Below are 20,958 nucleotides of genomic sequence, written 5' to 3'. Positions count from 1 at the left end.
CCATTTAGTGCAATTGCGCTTCGCAAGCACAAGTTGGAGTCAGGGTCTCGCATGTCATGAACCTTCAGCCACGTGCACGGGGAAGAGAGAAAAGCAGAGGTTTGCACCATGTCTCTGTGTTGTTGTTGGACTCTCTGCCGCGTGTCGCGAGCCCCAGTGGCCAGAGCGGCTTGCTGGTGTTGTTTCCATTGGCGTGGACGGGGCGGTCAAGCTCTGGTGCACCCTAAATAGCTTCAGCGCCAGCTTGCTCCGGTGGTGACCAACTGGCACCCGAGTCTTGGCTTCTTTGGCATGGATATCGATATTGGACAGATTTGGCGGAGTCCTGTCGAACTTGCTGCGCCAACATCTGCTTCAACAAGACCAACTGCACCATCTTGTCCCAGGCTCACACACGGTGCAACAAATCGGTATGGTTTTGCTGAACTTGGTCGCAGATGTCCAGAGCGGCTTTCGGCTGTGGTTGTCATAGCAATAAGCTGGAGGCTGCCAGCTCATCCTTGCGTAACTTGTGGCAAAGCTATATTGCAGGGGGCTGTCGGCCAGTCCTTTCGCTATAATGACAGCCTGCTATGATGCTGGTCAAGGATAACCGGTGCAATGCGCTGTTTGAAGCTCGGCGTGTAAAGGCGTAAAGGGCATTTGACACGCTGCCGCTGAACAAAGGCATATTTTCCCCGGACATGGAAGCTTTGCGCAGTCGGAAGTGATCAATGATGGGAAAGGTGAGCCTGTCCCGCTATTTGCATATCCTCAGCTGATGCACGTGGTCCAATCGATAAGCTCGCTTCCTGGCAGGTCCCGCCCACGTCACCATCTTCAACCGCGGACCTCTACAGGTCAGGTCTACGGCCATCGTCAGCAACAGTTGCCATATGCACAGTCAATCCACCACCATGTCGCTTTCCCATGCCGAAGCGAGTCAATCTTTAGACCTTCGTGTCGAGGACTACCTAGACGACAAGCTTCAATCAATGGCTGATCTAGACACACTTGATGAACTGCTTGTCAATGTCGAAACGCAGCGGAACCAGCTGCAGTCCCAGCTCGATGACGCTGTCAGAGAGCTCGAAAAAGCTCGGCGTACCACCGAGGACCGGAGCGATTCGCTGCAACAGCAGATAGACGAGTTCAATGAACTGCAGGCGAGCATTGACACCCGGGTCAAGATAGCCGCTGCGTCGGATGCGCCCAGTGAGGCCATTGCTCGCCTGCAGCGGCCCATGAAGAAGCTCCAGCACGTCGAATTGGCGCAGAAATATTTGATCCTTCTGCAGGATGTAGAAAGGCTGCGCGCCGAAGCTCGATCGTACCTACCTGACAGCCCTAAAGCCGCCCTGGAGCCCTACGCAAAGTTGAAAGGCCTGGCACTCAAATTGAGGTCCTTGTCGGGCAATGAGGAGCTTCACCTGGTTGACCACGTCCAGGCTGTGACCGAGAGCCTGTGGAACGAGATGAAAAAAACCATGTCGGCAGAGTTGGAAGGCGTTTTGGAGAAACGGCACTGGCCAAAAGTCGATCCCCATGCCGAAATGGACGACGAGTGGATTGCCTGTGTCGAGAAACTCATCGACTTGCAAATGCCTGAAATTACCCGCAGCAGCAGCACCCTGCCTCTTCTGCCGTTCAATGTCATGACCGCTATATTTGTTGCTGAATTCCGATTCCACTTCATGAGCGACAAACCCACCAGTAACCCGCAGTCCATTGGCACGCACTGTTTTCCTTGGTTCCTGACCATGATTGAGAAATGGGAGGACTTTTTCCGCAACAATCTAGGTCACCTTCTTGCTACCAAATTCCATGAAACCCCTGTGGCCGAAAACACTGTGTACCTGGACCCAGTGTCTGCTCTCATCACCGCTATGCTCCCAGTCATGAGGGGAAAGGTTCATGCAGTTGCCAACGAAGCCATCAAGAACCCCCCTTTCCTGAGTTCATTCATATCGCAGCTGATGACTTTTGATGAAAATATTCGTCAAAGGTTCAGCTATGACGATGGTGATGACGACAAGGGGTGGAATGGTCTGACTGGAGAAATCCTGGACCACCATTTTGATGCTTGGTTCAGGGTGGAACGGGAATTCGCGCTCGAGAGATTTGAAAAGATTATAGAGTCGGCCGATGGTCGTAAAATTGACTACGACTACTCTGTTACAGGCAAAATGAAGCCCACATTCGCTGCCGTTCGCATAACTGATCTCTTGAGAGTTGTCACTGGAAAATACGAACGTTTACGCAAATTGAAACACAAAACCAAGTTCCTTACGGATATTCAGCTTGATATTTTAGATGGATATCATGATCGTCTGCGAGGATCTCTAGAAGCGTACCAATCCATTACATCGACACTCGGCCGTACGCTCCACGGTGCCTCCAAGGAACAACTTGCCGCTCTGGAAGGGATAGGTGCATTGGAGACGCTGTGCAAGGTGATTGGCAGCTCTGATCATATTGCCAATACCCTAACAGAATGGAGTGACGAAGAGGTGAGCTTCAAGCATTAGTAAACTAACAGATGTCCTTGGGGGCAAACAGGAAAACTAACTGGATCACACAGTTCTTCGTCGTGCTATGGGAAGACCTTCAGACCCGAGACGCCCAGCGAAGCAAGCGAAACAGTGCTGCCAGTGGCATCGCACCAGACAGTATCTTGGGCCGCGTGCCTAGCCACCTAAGCGACAACGGCAGCAGTGACAGCGGCATATTTGACGAGACCGTCTCCGCGTACTCCTCACGCCGCAAAGCAGCAGAGCAGCTTCTTGTCAATGCCTTGGTAGACTCTCACGCCAAGGCGTTCCGCGCATATGCCAGCAAAGTCCAATGGACCACTGTTGGCGACGCCGCAGTCTTGGGTACGTTGACAATCACCTTGTCATCCTGCCCCTGCCAACGACTAACCTCCCATACCACAGATGACCCTTCTCAATTCTCCATTTCGCCGGAACTGGACGAGCCCTTGCGCATTCTACAGCGCAACTTTGATTATCTTACCAAGGCCCTGTCAACGGCTTCTTTTCGTCGCGTGTGGCACGAGGCCCTCGACAAGCTCCAGGACCTCCTGTGGACCAGCGTCCTCCTCAAGCAGTCGTTTACTACGCTTGGCGCCGCGCAATTTGCTCACGACGGAGGCGCCGTATTCTCCCTTGTGGAGCGCTACATTCCCGGTGGTTCAGGGGCGTTGGACTCGCTTCGCGAGGGGATGCAGCTGCTGAACTTGGCTACGGCGGCGCCCGCCGACAGCGCAGAAGGCAGGGCACCCGGGCTGACGCTGAAAGAGGCTAGTGACCGGGTATTTACCGATAACGACGAAGCGCGTAAAGTATTGGAAGAGTTGGGGTTGCACGTCTTGACGCCCGTGAATGCGAGATATATTCTGCAACGAAGGGTGGAGAATAACGAGAATATCGGGTGGTAATGCGCCTAGTTGAGTTGGCGGCATTGAAAATGCATTATATGTACAGAGCTACCAATCACCATGTCTATAGTACTTTGAAGGCGCCTCCAAAAAAACAACCTACTCTAACCCATCTCCAATCAACTGTTGAAGTGTTGTCCGTTCCTTGTAGAAAAACGATGCTTGTAAATTTTGTTGCGCCAAAGCTTTCAGCTCTAGGTGTATGACGTGATATCAAGTAAAAGCGACGAGAAGATGAAAAAAACCCCGCAACAAGTTGACCACGCCCCGAGCAATATCCCGAAAAAAAGGACATTTGATTTTGAACAATTCTTTTTTCTTTCTTTTTTTCAAGGCTCATTTATGCGAAACAAAAAGGCGGCTAGTTGATGGCTCTCATGGTCATTTCCACAACGGCAAAGGTACCAGCGCTGACGGGCATGGCACGGAACAGAGTCGGCCAGATGCCTCTCCAGAAGCCCTTGAAGCCATCGGCTCGCCAGGTAGCAGCGAAGCAGCTGCGCATAGTCGGGTACTTTTGGTCGGGGCCGAAGCCATCCGTCTGCATTTTGCTCTTGATGACGTCGAAGGGGTAGCTCGCGAGCCAGAGCGCCTCCCCCGCCAGGCCGCCGTAGAGGGCAATCTTCCACGCGGGTATCTCCTTGCGGTCGATGCTGTTGCGGGCGGCGTCGCGGTTCATGAGGTACTCGAAGGCGGTGAACCAGGCCCCGTAGGCGGCGGCCTCGCGGTAGACGGTGACGGCGGTGCCGCGGTAGATGCCTCTGAGGAGGCCCTGGTGCGCGCTGAGCTTGCGGACGCAGTCCCAGGGCCCGGTGTAGAGGCGCGCATCGCCGTGCGGCTGGCTCTGCAGGCGGATGCGGATGTGCTCTATGGGCGTCGACAGCGCCGCGTTGGAGACGCCCGCAAAGGCGCCCGCGGCAAAGTACTGCCCGTAACTCAGGCCGTTGGCCTTGAGGCCCGGGTCGGCGGCGTTGCGAGCCTCGAACCACCGGCGCGCGGCGTGGAAGGCACCGAACTGGATGGAGACGCAGGCGCCGATGCCCAGCAGCGGCGTGAGGGTTCCCTTGTAGAAGGCGAGGGCGCCCTCGTTTCTGTAGATGGAGGCGGCGGCGTGCACCGCGCCCGAGTACTGGTTGGTGGTCTGAAGTCGGACCTTGACAATGTCAAAGGGCTGGCCTGCAGGTGGGACAGTCAGCGGCTGCGGCTCTGCGACCGTTCATGTTTGCCATGGTTTTTTTTTTTTTTGAGGCGGTTCGACGATTTGTCAGAATTGACGCCGCCGGGCCTTTTTGGCGACGGGCGCAACATCACGACAGCGCGCAGTCGCGGCCTCAGAGAGACACTTACCGATCAGGACCTGTGCAACTCCTCCCACGGCACCTGAGAACAGGTCCTTGGCGGTCTGCAGCCCTCCGCCCTGCATCTCCTCGACTTCGACTGCAGCCATTGCGAATGGCGGCGACGGCTCCTATCGGCGAACGGCGGGTATCGGCGGCGGCAAAGACTCGAGAACCGAGTCCAAATTCAATTGACACGGTTGCAAATCCAGCTCGTCGATATGGCTGGGCGAATTGAGCAGAAAGAGAGGCAAGCCAGGGAAAAAAGGGCAAAAGGATACAAGGCCAAAGCCAATGTAGGTGCAAGGATGGAATTCTTGTGTCTCGCGGACAGACAGGCGGCGAGCGATGACCCGATTTGAGCTCCGATGTCGTGCTTGGGGTCGCGGTGCCATTTCGCGGGGTCCATCAATTGCGCGCAGTCCGACCTTAGCGCGGGGAGCCGGCCGCGGAAACACTGGGGCAGCGGCTATTTCTTATGTAAGTTGTGTGTCATAAATATGCAATTCCATCATGTGGTGTTCCTTCCTGGCAACAGCAGTCATTTTTGGAATGACACCAATAATCAATTGGATGGAACACGTTTTGATAATTTCATCTATTACATATACTCCTTTCTAATTGTATCTTGGTCTCGTCGCAGTCGATTGATGGTTTAAGAAGAAGGGTCGAGAAGCTGCCAGTAGAGTAGCCGCGCAGGAAGGAGCCAGCGGCTGCGGCTAAGGCTCTTGGGGCTCCACCGCCAATCTGATGGGTACTTTTAGTACTTTTGTACAACTTTGTTTCCGCCGTCTGCCATCACAAACAAACGTGTCCAAGGCTCAACATACCATAAGCATCCTGAACGAAGTGTAACTGAAGTTGCAAATACCTACGGCTGGTCTTGTCAAAATCCATTGGGCAGTCTCTGTTCTCTCAGCCATCGTGCTCAAACAACATGCGCAATCCCCGGCATCAACACCACAAACTCCACGCTTGCTCAACCTCGACGCACAATCGACCATTGAACATGGCCACCCCCAATCCTTGCCCAACGCACGATGCTCATTCACGGGTTCTCGTATAGTGGGGGTATGCCTGCATACCCTTTGCCATAGCGCCGGCTCATCTTGGAGATGTCCACCTCGGGCAGCACACGAAGGTTGACAGGGTGGTGACGCCGCGCCCATGCCTCCCACTTCTCGGCGTGTTCCGGGCGCCTGGCTTTCTGTTCCTCATTCTGGTCGGCGTTGTACTCGTTGGTGAGGTTGACACCGCAGATTTTACAAAATGTCTTGTTAAACATGTGCATAGAGAAGGCGTATCTTCCGATATTGGCCGGCTCCTCGGCGTGGAGAACGACCTGCTCGTTGAGGGGGTACATCCAAACGTAACCGTTCTAAAAAGCCGAGTTTCTGCTTAGCGAAGCACATCCTCTGGGAGTAAACTTGTATGGGGACAGCCACCTACTCGTTCGCAAATGCTGCAATTGCATTCGAGACCGCCGTCTTCAAACGTCTCGTCGAGTGGCTTGCTCATCACCGCGACAGTGACAGCACCACAGTGACAGCCACCTTTGTATAATTTCCCGCCTTCAATATTTGCACTTGGTTCGGCTCCCTTGTGCTCAGGGACTATATACATGGGCTCGACTTTGGCCCAGTCGACCCTTGTGAGAGCCGGTCAGCCGACTTCTCCAAGTGCCCTATTCTTGGTACGAACCGTTCTTTCTGCAGCGCCCACGTATCGACATTTTGAAGGGTATGTACCTGTTTTGTGCAGAAAAAAAAAATTAGCACCACGAAAGGAATCAACCTATGCATAGCTACTCTTACATTTATGCCTATTGTTCTGTTGGGAGGCGCCTGTTTAGCCACACCTATAACTGGGCTTGCGCATGTCGGGCAAAACTACAGTAGCACCACTAGTCAAACTCTAGAGACACGGCATGTGAAGGAAGAGATGAAAATTCCATTTACCTTGTGAATACGGTTCTTGGTGTTGAAAGTATAGCTGGAGAGCGTGTCTTCACTCCCCTTGACAATCTTGAAGTGGCCAGTCTCCTGGACAAGCACCCACAGGTAGCCCTTTTTATGGCAGATGCTGCAATTGCATTGCTTTACTGCCTTGATTTCAGGTAGTTGAACCTCATATACGAATGCCTTGCAGTGGCAGTTGCCGCGATATGTGCGAAGCGGCTGCCGCGTGTTGTCTTCAGAGGCCATTTTGGAGACTTGGAAACACGAAACTAGCCAGTGGACAGCAAAGAGGACACAACGAGAAGAACAGGCCGTTTCGACAACTTATATATAGGTAAGATGCTTTTTAAACAACGGCCCCAACTCCAAGCCAAGGCGACAGGCCTAGGAAGGCTCTTTTCGTTTTTGGGCGACAGCTTGGCCTGCTGCGTGAGAACGAATGCCACATCATCTCTGGAGCCTGGAGGCATTGCAACCCAACGGTTGTCCTACGTTACTCCTCGTCTTGCTCCTCGCGGATGTCGTGGGTGGCTTCGGATAAGCCTCCAGGCAGCCAAAGGCCTGACGCTTGACACCACTACCGAACGTCACGTCTCGGCAATAACCTGTTCTGGTTTTGACAGCTCATGCTTTCCCCGCCATCCATAACATTGAACGAATAACTACCTCAATACCCAGGTATAGGTACATATGCTGGCTGGCAAGCAGATGACTCTCAAAGTCGGCATATGTTCAACAAACGACCAAAATTGCACCGGTAGCTGTGGGGCATCTTTTCTGATTCATAAATGTTCACTGTCAGTTGGCCTATTGACTCGTCTGAGTCGTTGTGTATCCGGGCTGCGCCTCTGGCGAATATAACTAGTAGATGGACCAACAAGGAGAACCCCGGTCGCCTTCAGCGTCAGCAGTGCGCAATATAATAATACGCTGAGCCAACAAATAGTTGGCATCTCTTCAGCAAGTGCTTCATGTCAAGTCTTGCTACACATTGCATCCTCTACGCCGACTCGCATATGCATTAGTTGACCACGTCGCGCAGAGCCACACCATGTTAGTAAACCTCCAACGCTTGGATTCCTGTAGTTGTCTACTCGTGAACGCTTCCCCAGACCCATTTTGTCGGCATGAAAAGCAATCCCATTTCCGCTTGTCATCTTCAAGCATTGTCATCATGTGCGCTCTCTTTCGTGATTCTCCATATCTCGTAACCGACTGAGCCCCTGGTGCGTCGACGTCCCAGCATGGATGCATCCAGGATTGCCCACTTCAACAACCATAAAACCGCCAAATCCTTGGCCTCAACTCATATGCGAGGTCCTCGGTTTCGGAACTGCGACTAATACCGTTTCACACCTTGTTTTTCATCTTTTGCATTATTTTGCGCTTGCGCATTGAGCTTGATAGCTTCCTTGAGCTTCGCAATCACTTCAGGCTGATTACTGAATGCCGTATCAAGAATAGACTCTAGCTCAGCCTCCACCTTGGCAATCGGTTTGACCCCGGTTTTGCGGTTCGTTGAATCGTTGATTAGCGTTGCCCACCGCTTTGTGAATGCATAGATTGATTGTCGGAGTAACTCGTCCAGCTGCTCACTCATATCCTCTGCCGTGAGCGTTTTGGCTGTTACGGATGGCGCGCCTCTAGACCAGATTGACCCCCCAAGAATACTGCCAAAGAAGCTTACCCAGTTTGTTGGACTCAAGGTGTCCCATATCTGGCCAAAATGCTGCATAGATTGGGGATGATTTCGGATATCGCCTATTTCGAGGGAGACCAATTCGTTCTTTACGATAAGAAGGTTCTTCACCATGAAGAGATCAGGATCCGTGCCGGACTTAAGTGACTGAATTCTTGCTTCAGCTCGCTGAAGTACTCGAATGGTCTCGCGGACAATCTTGAACACGACGGAGCTGTTTTTGGACTATAGCCATGTCAGTTGATTTGATTCATGATCAAAGAGCGCCAATGCCAACTTACCGAGCGTTCCTTTGGCATTGCGTGGTCAAACTTGGACAGTAACTCAATGGCTTTCTTGACAAGTGGATAAGCATTTGACGAAGCAACGCCGTCCACCACTGGGCCAATTTTCAAATCATGGTCTTGTAAGGCGGCTTTGGAAATGGATTTTGTGATTTCCGCGTCAAAGGCATTGTCGGTGAATGGCCATAGATGATCCACAAGTAATCTTGCCGCATACTCGCGGTGTTTTCGTCCAGAGTAAGACTCTTCCTCATCTTGTTCAGCGACCGAGTATTCATTTGCCAGCCACCCCACAACACTGCAAACCGATTCCAGCTTGGCTGTTTGGAGAACACTTTGCATGGTGTTCCCAAGGGGCGCAATATGACCTGGGTGGACCATCATTGTGTTGATTCCCTTGAGAGCTTGGAAGGCCGATGTCGTTGCTGTATTCCACATTGGTTCTATGCCGAATATTTTCAAAAACAAAGCATCCTCATTATAAATTCTTTCAAAAAGCTGCTTGACATAGTTGCGAGATGCTGTTTCCACCGAGAGACTCTTGGCTGCCTTTTGGTACTCTTCCAGGTCACGTTGGGTTATTGTTTTCAAATCTCGGTCCCTCGTGGTCAAATAGGTACGGAACATGTTTGTGGCTGAATCGGCATAAATATCGGCCTTTGTCGAAGATTCCAAGGCTCTACCGTACTGGTCGTATGCATTCCGGACAACTTGTTGTACGTTGGGCAGTAGTGAGTACGTATCAGCAATCATCTCTGCAAAACGACCGTATGCCAAAGCATGGCGAGCAGAGTCGGATGCCGCCGCCGCAACTTGACGAGCAATCTCTGTGGATGACTTTTCCAGGCGAGTGGAAAATCCATGATCCAACAGATGCAAGGCCTTGGTGAGTAGCGCACTGTATCGCGCCAGGTACGTGTCGCGTTCCCGATATGTTTCCTACGAGAATGGGTTAATCGCCTGATTGGCCCACAGACAAGATAGCAAATATTGAGCCGTTTGCAGGTAGACTTACGTGACGGTTCATGAAGTCAATACAAGAATCTATATTGCCGATCAGTGTGCCAAATTCTTCGTCGTCGACCAGTCGACTGGCGCCAGGAGCGTTGAGCCGACGGGTTGCAGTGTCCAAGTAGAGATAATAGTATAAATCGGTTTCAACTTCATCTGCAAGTGTCTTCAATCGTTGTTTCTCTGTTAGAAGACCTTCGCATTGGGCCTGAAACGTCGTCGTCTGTGCATCCACTGATTGGAAGGAGTCCGAAAGAGACGTCAGAAGCGCTAGAGTGGCATCAGCATCATCTATGAGACCGTCGAGATGACGTTCCGTTAGTGAAAGCTGGTCACAGTACAATCTAGGCATTGTCAGAGGTCAGATGCGTGCACGGGCGGTTCTAGATAGTTGCTTCCATACAAATACTCTTGTTGGCTCTCCTCTAACAGTTGCCTTTCAAACGCCTGGTCAAGTGGTTCAGATGCCGAGTAATTTCTATTAGCATCGTCCTCTCCCCTTAACAGCAACGCTTCCCATGCCCTACTCTTCTTGTCAGGCTTCTTCTTGCGTCGCCGTTGGCCATCTTTTGTCAATTGGGCGCGAACGACGTAGTAAAAGTCCGTGTATGAGGCGGCACGGCGAATTATAGTCGGTTCCGGCGGAGTATTAATGTCTTCTGACTCCTCAAAAATATGGTCTAGCCGTTCGGTCCGCTCGTCCTTTACGTCGCCCTGCGATAGATGTAAGCTGTTCTGTACGACAACCAGCTCGAAGATAAAGGAAGGCCGGAGGCGGAGAGCACCAACATTTGGCTGTTGAAGTAGAGACTCCTTTCGTCGATGGCTTTGGGACTGGGAAGGCGCGGCGGGTTTCTTTGGCACTTCGGGCACAAAACTGTACCACGAATCTTCATACATGGTGGGCGGAAGCTCTGACGAGTACTCAAGTGCCGGGAGCTCAAGGTGGGCTGCTCGATGCCACGCATGTTGTTCGCGTTAGTTGGCGGTTCGGAACACACATGTGCGGAAGCAATTGCTCCGTCCACCGATGGACCACTAACCGGTCAGGTGTCCAGCCAGCAGCCAGCCAGCCAGTGACATGGGCATAACCCTGGTGGTGTAATCAGGGAACTCACAGCAGTGTTTGGTGCCGAGAGCAACCAAAGGGCCCGCAATAAGTGGCCGTAAGTGGCGGCAACAAGTTGGCAATCAATATGCACGTTGAGGCATTGTGGGGGTGCACAGGCCCAGAGAACTGCAACTTGACATTCGAACCTCAAGCTTAGCTCAAGCTTCATTCAACATAACTGCTGGAGAGGAGCTCTCATTGACCTGTTCCCGAAGCTGGCTTCGCTTACTGCGGCCTCATCGGAATCTAGCACCCAGCTTCAATATTCCGGTCCTCGCATTGATTCAATCCTCACCTGCCACAAACCCGGCGATGATTTCTTCTAGGGTGGCTCTCAGACGGGCTGGCCATATTCGATGGTCATGCCAACCACGTTTCACTGCCCGGCGCCAATGGGCGCGATATAACAGCGACAGCTCCAAGGAGCGCGCGCATAGGCAAGTCGGAAATCCCTTCGTACGGGCAGCCGTCTATGCTGGTGTGTTTGGTTTGGCAGCCGCGGGAGCTTATTACTATCCCGAGCTCAAGGAAAGTTTTTCAACAGAAGAAGAAGCTATCGAGCCCTCAAAAGCCCAACCAAGGTTCGAGAAGTCTCGCAGGCAACCCATATCAAAGGAGGATAACCGAGATATCATCAGTTCTCAACACCTGCAGGTCAAGAATAGCTGGGAGCACCCAGGAGTCTATGCTTGGGGGTCAAACAGTGGCAAGGTTATCGACCCGGAGTCTAATGATAAGTACGTCAAGCTGCCCCGACGAATATCCTTCTTCAACGACCAAATCCTCAGGGATTTGAAGCTCACCCAGAGTTTTGGGGCGGCCGTCAATGAGAAGGGCGACTTGATTCAATGGGGACTTGGCTTTTCGAGCAGTGACCCGAAGCCGGTGACTACACTGAGGGGCAAGGATCTAGCCAAGATCGAGGTGTCTACTGACCGAATCATTGCCTTGTCTCGAAAGGGTGATGTATACTCTGTCCCATCGTCCAGGGACGATCTGGAAGGCGGGGTTAAGGAGACTCGGCAAAAGAGCTCCTGGTCATTATGGAGCTCTACCGGCAAGGAAGCCATCAACTTCCGCAACCTAACACCAAGTGGCTTGGGCTGGGGCGAGAGGGTTATCGACATCAGCAGCGGACTTGAGCACTGCATTATGTTGACGTCAAAGGGACGTGTCTTCACCGCTGCCTCGAGCGCTATTGCGTATCCCTCCAAGGGTCAGATGGGAATTGCCGGTCTTACTTGGGAAACCCGGCCGAAAGGTCCATACGATCAGCCTCACGAACTCTTGTCGCTAAAGGGCTTTGAAGCGACGGCCATTGCCTCTGGGGACTATCATTCGGTGATTTTGGACAAGCTGGGCAGAATCTTCTCCTTTGGTGACAACACATTTGGCCAACTCGGATTCACAATGGACTCCGGCCTGCCCTACGCTACCACTCCCTCCATGATTCCTGTCGACAAGCTGTATGCCGCCTCGGGGATGGTACCAAAGGTCACGTCTATCAAGGCCGGAGGAACCAACACCTTCTTCACAGTTGATGCTAGTGCGCCAACTACGGCGGTTGAGTCTCGGAGTATGGTCCCAGCCAAGCGGATGCCAGGAACAATGTTTGACCTGTGGGTGTGTGGTCAAGGTGTTGCAGGCACATTAGGGACTGGCAAATGGACTCATGTTTCCACCGCGCCTACAAAGATTAAAGCACTTTCATCTCTTTTTGAGTTTGACGAGGAGACAAACAAGAACGTGCCAATTAAGCTGAAGGCACTCAGTGTTGGAAGTACCCACTGCGCCGCCGTCATGGATAACATAACGAAAACAAACACGTCAAGCAGCGGTTCTGAAAACGAAACGAACTGGGGTGCTGATGTTTTGTTCTGGGGTGGCAATGAATACTACCAATTGGGCACTGGGAAAAGGACGAATATGAACACACCAACATATATTGGACCTTTGGATGGCGGAGAAGGGGATGCAAACAAGAGAAGGAAAGGAGAGATGCATCGCCTCTGCCTTACTCCAAAACAGACGGTTCGTATCGGAGAAGGCGGAAAGGGCCGCAAGGTTACGTTGGAGCAAAAGGTGGAATGCGGCCGGCTGGTTACCGGGGTGTACTCGGCCGTTTAAAATGGCGATGCAGGTAAAGGATGAATGACAAAGATTTTTATTTTTATTTTTTTTTGGTATACCCCTTGTACAATACTGGGTTGAGGTTGACCGGGTCATTCGCTCATTTGGTCAGCGGTTTATTGGGCCAACTGTATTTTTGGACACAGAGCTCCTCTCTTCATTCCCAAGCTTTACAGATGCCTAATAGTTGGCTGCTGCCTTGGATAAAAATAGTTTGTGTTTGTCTCGGACTCTCTGCTAGTAGTACTACGTATATATATGTCTCAAGTATGGAGGTGAAGTGAGGGTAAGCCAAGTTAACCATGTGACAAATGGAGCAGACAGCATTCGAGTCACATGCATTTAGTATTGTCGACCCGTCGTCAATCGTTACACACGGACCAGGCTGGGCACATTTGATGTAGAACACGGAGAGCCTAAGAATAGCAGCGGGTGGGCTGGGATGTCATGTGTCGGCTAGAGAATGGAAGGATGGTTGCAGAGCGCGGCGGGATGCGGCAACATGCATTTTTATTTAGCACGACGTGTATGTATCTTTGGAAGTAATCGGCACGAGACAGTTTGAACTGGAGCATTCGGAATGTGAGGCGTCTATGTCGGTGCGGTGGGGGTAGTCATTGTACGTTTGACCTGTCGTCAAAGCCTTTGTCTCGAGACAGCGCCAAGTGACAAAATGATGAAATAATCTTTATGCAAATGTTTGCCATGGTTTGCCTTTCACGTCCATGACGTTGCAGGTCTGCACCTCGGCGGCAGCCATCAACCCTGGAGTTGGAGTTGAGGTTTTGTCTGGCCCAGATGTGCCTGCAAAATGCGCGCGCATGCCAAGATTTCAGCCAGTCGCACCTGCCTCCTGGGCTGAGACCAAGACCAAGACCGAGACCGGGACTGAGACCGCCTCAGGTCTGAAGGCCTACCTAGACGGAAATATCCAGACTCACGTAACGCACCAACATTGCATTGAAAGGTCACGATTCGGATCGAGGCCCCGCGACCCACCAGCTGGTCCCTTGGCTTGGCTGCTGGCCTACCGCTCTGGAGTTTATTGGGAGTTCGCCTAGGCGGATGGACGGATGGCGCAGCCTCGGATTTCTCGAACCGTTGTCGATCGGCTCACCAGAAAGTCGGCCCAAGCTTCACCGACTTGATCTCCTTGCGCATCTACTACCAGTCCTCTCTGCTGGCTAGAGGGAATTCAGCCTGGTTGTCCCATCACCTGTCGACCTTGATCTTTTATCCTTTTCTTTTTGGCCCTTCCCCTACCTCTGTCTTTTCTTTTGGGCCGGCATCTTCAGCAACAACTGGCAGCTGCTTCCCTTGTACATATCCCGTGTTCCGCTTCTGCGTCATCCCCAGCCCATAATAGTTACGAGCGCTGTTACGATTTCTGCCCCTGGCCGTTGCTGAATCAGTCATACATTACCGCCTTCGAAACCACCACAAACCAGCATCTTGACGGAATCCAGAACATGGACAAACTGCCCCGACTACGGCGGAAACCGAAACCTCCGGCCATCGAAACGTCTGTCGATCGCACGAGCAGCGACACCGCCGAAAGCACCTTTACCACCGAAATCACAAGTCAGCCTTCGCCGCAAAAGGCCTCCATGAGGAAGTCACCTTTGCGAAATCTCAAGTTGCGTGTGAATGCTAAGCGCGCGAGAACACACTCTCCAGTTGCTCGGCTATCGAGCTCGCCAGTCGTTGCCGTCTTCAGCCAGGATGGCGTGGCACCCCGGTCTGTCACGGACGAGGGCTCGTCTGTAAATGGTCGACCTCGGCCGATCATGCCGGCCTTCCTAAACACTTCTATGCACGGTTTGTGTTCCTTTCCGGGCGTCCGGCGTCCTGGTTCACTTGCTTGCTAATCGTCCACTCAAGGTATTGAAGCCAAGTTCCAAGAGCTCACGTGGGCCGAGCGCAATCGCCTTGCCCAAGGCGCCAGACCTGATGCTCCTACCAACTTTAGATGGAGTTCCTTTAAGCAAACCGACGGCCTGCAGAGAGGAGTCATGGATCGGTATATAAACATTAAGCCTTGGAATCACAACAGGGTGAAGCTTCAAGTTCCCGAAGAGGAATTCGATTATGTGAACGCGTCAACTATAGTCCTCAACCCGTTGAGTGACAACTCTCTACCGCCGTTACGATATATTGCCATGCAAGGCCCGACACTGCCGTCATTCAACTACGTTTGGAGAATGGTCGCCGAGCAAACGTCGTCCCCCGCCGTCATTGTCCAGCTCACAAGCATGACGGAAGGCGGAGCAATCAAATGCAACCAATATTTCCCCGACAGCAAGGAGGACGCGACGTGGGACTTGAACAAGGACAATATTTGGAATGACAACTGGAGAGCGCAGCTTTCATTCGAGTCTTTGGAGGAACTTGCGAACGGCGCAATCGAGAAGCGAAAACTACTACTTGATGTCGAAGGAGAGGCGGAACCGCGGATCGTGTGGCACTTGTTATATACACGTTGGCCAGATTATGGGGTCCCTACAGTCGACGACATGGACAGCTTCTTTGAGTTGATGACCATCTCTCGAGATCATACCGAGCCGTCCAATCCCCGCATAATTCACTGTAGCGCTGGCGTTGGCCGTACCGGGACTTTTATTTCCTTGGAGCATCTAATGCGGGAATTAGACGGAGGCAAGCTCGAGGCGACTGAGACAAACTGCAAGACCCTGCCTGATCTCATTTATGATACTGTCGATAATCTGAGGCAACAGCGGCGTTGCATGGTTCAATCTGAGATACAATATCGGTTCCTGTATGAGGTGATGAAGAAATTGTGGCAGGACAGGTATGGCGCTGTGCTGGACGGGCACGACGCTGACCGTACGGGGAACAGTGAGCCTGCGGCGAAGAGGCTAGAGGTGGCAGATTCCTTTCCTGTAAGTGACGATGACGACTCTACATGAAACAGACTTGGGTGCAGCTGTAGCGAGGTACACTTTGAAAAGGCATGGCATTCGAGGCGTTTGGGTCACGGGGTATCACGGGGTATTTGCACAGGATTTATACGCAGCGGGATGAAGCCACGCGTGTTGGGCCTGGCTGGTTGTGTGGAGCATCGAATCTGGGCCTTGCCCCTGGAATATATTTAGAGATGGGCTGGCAATTATATTACTTGTTCACCCCGTCCCTTGGTCTGTTTGTATGTTAAAGGTTTTGAGCCGCGTTTGTATATTTTATGCGGGAATATAGACGGGCCGCAGTGCCAGCATGACACATGGGTAGTTATTGCAAATAGAGCCGACGGCCAGCAAAACGGCGGTAAATGACAACAAAAATTCTGTTCTTTCACGGATTGTACTCTATTAAGCATAGTCTATGTAAATCCAACGCTCAATTATTCTTCAAGCAAAATCTTCTACATGCATCTCAAGTAAAGTACGAAATGATCACATATGCCAAGGTATTACCACCCATATAGACAGTATAAACAATAAACAAGCCGTTTTCGCATCGATCTGTTTCCCCACTGTGTGCTATGTTCAAAATACATGCGCTCCTGATTATTTGGTTGATGTGCAAAACGCGCTCCTTTCCACCCTTTAATTATGAGCCGTCACTGTAACCGTCTCCTTCTGCGTGTCGGTCACTGTTACGGTTACAAACACCGACACCGTGGGCGTACCGTTGTTAACGATAGTCGTCATCGATGGGTCGGCATCGGGGCCTCCAGCATTCCTTGTCACAGCGGCTGGCGCGCTGGCGGTTGTTGATGTTGTTCCGTCGTCGAGGGGGCGGAGGAACAGTTTTGTTGAGTTTGGTGGTGGGAGACTGGTGGGTTTGTTGAAGGTTTGTGTGATGACCACTTGGGTTGGTTGGATGGAGGACGAGGTTGTGGGAGGGGAAGGGCTGGGCGTGGTAGTTGGCGTTGGTAGAGGAGTGGTTGTCTCCGGAGAAGGGAGAACAGGCGTCGTTGTCTCTGGTAGTGGTGTGGTAGTTGTTGTTGAAGGGGAGAGGATAGGTATTGTTGTTACTACTAGTGGTGATTGAGTAGTTGTTGAAGCAGATGGGGCAGAAGGGGTATATTCTATCAAGGTTGACGTTGATGTCGATATAAATGTCGGCGCCGACAAAGACGACGCCGTTGGTGTTGGCTGGGACTCAGACTGGGCTGATGAAGATCCACCCACTTCCGGTTGGGGGCTCAGAACAAGCGTAGGTGTAGATGACTTATTCGTAACGGTGCGGACTTCCGTACGTGTAACAACCGGTCTCCTAGTCTCGGTTACAAACGTCGTACGCATGCTCCTCGGCCCGGTGCTCTGCTCCGGCCCGAGAATCCCCTGGGCATACGCAGGATCGTAACAGCCTATTTTTGCACCCCTGACATTGGTCATGGGCAACGCATAGCACTTTTGCCCCTGAGAACAGGCATCGAGATTAAACGCCCCATTGCTACAAGAGCCAACTTGGCCGGATATACAGGCCGTTTGGGACCCCGAACAGGAGGACTGGGGTGTGAGCGAGGAGAAGACGCTGTTGAGGTCTTTGGCCTGCGCGAGGTTGGAGGCGTAGACAGATGCGGGAATGGTTGTGGTGGCGGTTGGGAAGCTGGAAAATGCAGTTGGGACTTTGGAGTCCGGCTGGCCAGTGGGGGTTACTGTGATTGTTGTTGTGGGCGACGATGTGGCCGTGCCTGTCGACTGTGATCCCTGTTGTTCAGTGGATGATGATGTTGTTGTGAGTCCTGGGAGAGTTACGGTTGGCAACCCCGTAGGATTTGAAGCATCACCTGTGTTGCTGGTTTGCGGAGGACCAGATGTAAGAGTTGAAACTGTCGCAGTAGGCTCTGAATTTCCTATGGTTGTCGAACCAGGTACATTCTGAGTTGTCTGGCCATTACTTGGGGCAGACGACGTACTGAAGTCCGTAGATGATGCCGAGGTAGTTGGCTCGCTCTGAGAGCTCGTGATGAACTCTTTCACGGAGGTGGTGGTGGCAGATGATCCCAGAGTGTTTCCTGTAGAGCCGTATTGATCTGTAGTCGACTGGGTGGTCGCCGTGTTAAAGGGATCACTTTGTGTAGTGGGAATTGAGTTGTTCTGACGACTCGTGATGAACTGTGCCCCAGAAGTGGTGGCAGACGCTCCAAGCGCTGTTGTTAGATCACCTCCACCCGTAACGAGCGACGCAACGGTCGTGTTCAGAGGGAATTGACGTGTAGTCACGATAGGTGTGGTAGTTGGTCCTGTGATGGAGTACGACTGGCTGGCCAATGTCCCCGTCGCGGGAGTTGTGGTGCCAGAGCCTGGAACCCCTGTTTGAGATGATGTCTGACTTGTTGGGTCAAAGATAGCTGTAGCTGTGCCAGGGCCAAGGACGTCTGTTGGAGCTGAGTTGGGAGAGGATGAGCCGCCTGTGCCAGTGCCTGTGTCTATGCCGGACCCGGGAGTTGAGGTTGTGAGTGAGCTTGGGACAGACGAGGTACCTGTGGTTGCAGTGGCCCGAGAGGTTGTCTCAAAGATAATGTTCGAAGTTGGCGTTGTGACGCCGCCGGAGGTGGTTGTTGTTTGACTAGCAGCGTCAGTCGTTGTCAAAGTCGAGGGGGTTGCCAGCAACCCTGGCGCCGTTGTCGTAGGCAGTCCAGTGGCAGCCACATCACCAGCTGTTGTTGAACTTGCAGTTGCTGTTGCTGTGGGAGTGGTGACAACAGCTGTCTGTGCTGTACCAGTTGTAGTCGTTGGTGCTATGCTCGTTGTAGTCGTTGGTTCCAGGCCGAGTACACTCGTTGGCTGCACACCGAGTATAGCAGTTGGAGATGTACCAACCGCACCCGTGGCCGTCGGGTCCGTACCGAGTACAGCAGTCGGAAATGTACTGGCTGTAGTAGCTGGGGACGAAGCGATTGTGTTCGTCGGGTCCGTACCGAGTGAAGCAGTTGGAAATGTACCGACTGTAGTAGCTGGGGATGAGGCGATTGTGTTCGTCGGTCCCACACCCAACACGCTGCTTGGAGATGTGCCGGGCACAGTCGTCGGTGCTGCACCAGGCGTGCTTGTCGCCGTTGCTACACCCGTGGCCTCGGAAATAGAATGATCACCGCTAGACGAAGCTGGCCCTGTGGCAGCGATAGTCGAGGACTCCCCTGCAGCATGTGTCGTCTGTCCCGATCCGAGCACCGCCGTAGTAGAGCCACTTGTAGGAACAGCCCCCAAAGGGTCTGTAGTAGGAGTATCCGTCGACTGTCCCGGATGGGCCGTAGACTCCGTCGCGGGATGCAAAGAATCAGGGGGCGAAGCAGACGCAGATGGAGTCGGAGTCGGGGGTCCCGAATTTGGTCCCGGGGTAGATGCCACGGGCACGCCCGTCGTCAGCGGATTCGATCTACAACTCAAAGTCAGTCTCACGGCACACAATATCTCGTGCTACGCCTATTTCTTCTTCCATTATACCTATTTGAGTCAGGCACGCCTGTCGGAGTAGTTGTCTCGTCACGGGGGATTCTACACATCGGTTAGTCCCCAACTCTACCACACAACGGCCAACGCAACTCAACCGCCAAACATACACATTATATGCCCGTCTAATAGGACCAGCCTGGGCGGTTTGAGAGCCTAAAAGTAGGTACGTCGCCGCAGCGACATACACTTTGAAGCGCATACTTGTTGCTTTCGCTCTCTGTTGGACAAGTCGTTTCTATCAAGATGAAGTTGAGATGGCTTGATGGAAATGTCCGAAGGATTCTCAAAACAGTAGCGATCAGCGAGATGCCAGAACCTAGTATCGAAATAGATGAAAGAGAGGAGTTGAGTTTCAACCAGAGAAGATAGACGCAAAGGGAAATAAATGGCGACCGTGGGCGATTGCTGGTTGACTCTTGTTGTCTTTTCGATCTCGAAAACCAAGTCACTATTGAAGTAGCACAACACGATGTGTCTCCAAAACGTAGTTGAACAAGGGCAAGTACACAAGAAAGGGAAAAAAGAAGGAATAAGTCAATGAAGAGGGCAATCTGAAGGCCCTGGTGCAACAATGGAAGAAGAGGCACTGAAGAGTATAGAGCGAGACAATAGGCCAGGGCCCTCGAGTACTAGTTGAGAACAGAGAAGGAGGGCGGGCTTCAGACAAGGAAAATTAAGAGCGAAATGTTCAAAGGCAAGAAGAAGGAGAGGGAAAAAACAGGTTGAATGAGTGAACAGGGAAAACCGGCTGCTTCCACGTAAGAGATGCTGTGAACACCAACCAAGGCACTGGCAAAGACGAAACCAACAAAGAACGGCTACAAGACGTGAAAGAGAGGACGATGCAAGAACAAGGGGATCGACGCTGTGCGTCCATTTTGTATTCTGCATGCATCGCGGAATCCTGGCTTCCCATCAACCCTCTGCCAGAGTGTCTACGACGGCAAGGCTGGGCCAAGCAAGCAAGTGAAATGAGAGCGACCTGCGGGCCGCTACCTGACACCCCGGGGAGCATGGCAGCTTCACAATCGAGATTGAAGATGTTTGGGCACATCATGGCCAATGCTTTTGTGCGAGGACGGCAAAGGGCGAGCCGGGAGGGGAGGGCATCCCTGCGTCGTGTAGATGTACTTGACCGAAAGACTCAGCAACGCACACGATGCACATGCGCGCGGCTCCCGTGGTCGTGCCGGCTTGGGGAACCACACTGCTAGTATCTGCAGTGCAGTTTCGGATTGATGGGACGATGGGACGTTGGAACGACGGGGCCATGGCGAACCATGCGGGCAGAAAGGCAGCGGCTGTGCTCGGAATGTTTCTAAAGTTGGAAATGAGACGTCGACGGCCAATCACCAGGACCTCGGGAGCCTGACCTGGTGCAGCCTGGGGGCTGGGTCTGCGGCGCTTGCGGCGGTGCTGTCGCCTATGAGGCCCGCCTGCACCAGAGGCAAGTGGCAGACAGACCTTGTACATCAATCACCATTTGCACTTCAAACCGTCATGTCTGGTCCACGAAAGATGCTTTGATTCTGTCGACTCAATATCAAGGGCTTCCTGTAGCTGCCACTGGCACAGGCTGGGGTCGGGT

General features: G+C 52.5%; 7 protein-coding genes across 7 annotated transcripts; 3 read left to right on the top strand and 4 right to left on the bottom strand.

Annotated features, from left to right (window-relative positions):
* Positions 1-896: 896 nt before the first annotated feature.
* On the top strand, positions 897-3,418 carry MAA_04586 (RINT-1 family protein; the record flags this gene model as incomplete). Its single annotated transcript, XM_007822682.1, has 3 exons — positions 897-2,489; positions 2,561-2,855; positions 2,916-3,418. 3 exons carry the CDS (start codon positions 897-899, stop codon positions 3,416-3,418), a joined length of 2,391 nt encoding a protein of 796 aa, XP_007820873.1.
* Positions 3,419-3,779: 361 nt separating this feature from the next.
* MAA_04587 (proteinrelated to carrier protein YMC1, mitochondrial) lies at positions 3,780-4,865 on the bottom strand (the record flags this gene model as incomplete). The annotated part of the gene is made up of 2 exons (XM_007822683.1): positions 3,780-4,624; positions 4,766-4,865. 2 exons carry the CDS (start codon positions 4,863-4,865, stop codon positions 3,780-3,782), a joined length of 945 nt encoding a protein of 314 aa, XP_007820874.1.
* Positions 4,866-5,803: 938 nt separating this feature from the next.
* MAA_04588 (glutathione-dependent formaldehyde-activating enzyme) lies at positions 5,804-6,959 on the bottom strand (the record flags this gene model as incomplete). The annotated part of the gene is made up of 2 exons (XM_007822684.1): positions 5,804-6,133; positions 6,714-6,959. 2 exons carry the CDS (start codon positions 6,957-6,959, stop codon positions 5,804-5,806), a joined length of 576 nt encoding a protein of 191 aa, XP_007820875.1.
* A 1,093-nt stretch (positions 6,960-8,052) lies between these two features.
* MAA_04589 (oligomeric Golgi complex component 3) lies at positions 8,053-10,607 on the bottom strand (the record flags this gene model as incomplete). The annotated part of the gene is made up of 4 exons (XM_007822685.1): positions 8,053-8,637; positions 8,694-9,635; positions 9,712-10,051; positions 10,111-10,607. 4 exons carry the CDS (start codon positions 10,605-10,607, stop codon positions 8,053-8,055), a joined length of 2,364 nt encoding a protein of 787 aa, XP_007820876.1.
* Positions 10,608-11,130: 523 nt separating this feature from the next.
* Positions 11,131-12,945, top strand: MAA_04590 (mitochondrial protein Fmp25; the record flags this gene model as incomplete). The annotated part of the gene is made up of 1 exon (XM_007822686.1): positions 11,131-12,945. The coding sequence occupies one exon, from the start codon at positions 11,131-11,133 to the stop codon at positions 12,943-12,945; it is 1,815 nt and encodes a 604-aa protein (XP_007820877.1).
* A 1,472-nt stretch (positions 12,946-14,417) lies between these two features.
* On the top strand, positions 14,418-15,875 carry MAA_04591 (Protein-tyrosine phosphatase, receptor/non-receptor type; the record flags this gene model as incomplete). Its single annotated transcript, XM_007822687.1, has 2 exons — positions 14,418-14,766; positions 14,830-15,875. The coding sequence occupies 2 exons, from the start codon at positions 14,418-14,420 to the stop codon at positions 15,873-15,875; spliced, it is 1,395 nt and encodes a 464-aa protein (XP_007820878.1).
* A 636-nt stretch (positions 15,876-16,511) lies between these two features.
* Positions 16,512-19,569, bottom strand: MAA_10668 (uncharacterized protein; the record flags this gene model as incomplete). Its single annotated transcript, XM_011412386.1, has 3 exons — positions 16,512-19,293; positions 19,362-19,412; positions 19,478-19,569. 3 exons carry the CDS (start codon positions 19,567-19,569, stop codon positions 16,512-16,514), a joined length of 2,925 nt encoding a protein of 974 aa, XP_011410688.1.
* Positions 19,570-20,958: the final 1,389 nt, after the last annotated feature.

The sequence above is a fragment of the Metarhizium robertsii genome (assembly GCF_000187425.2).
Source record: "Metarhizium robertsii ARSEF 23 chromosome Unknown MAA_Scf_1, whole genome shotgun sequence".
In the NCBI taxonomy this organism is placed as follows: Eukaryota; Fungi; Ascomycota; class Sordariomycetes; order Hypocreales; family Clavicipitaceae; genus Metarhizium; species Metarhizium robertsii.
The sequence above is the reverse complement of the archived record's forward strand: the minus strand, read 5'-3'. Positions and strand labels throughout refer to the sequence as shown.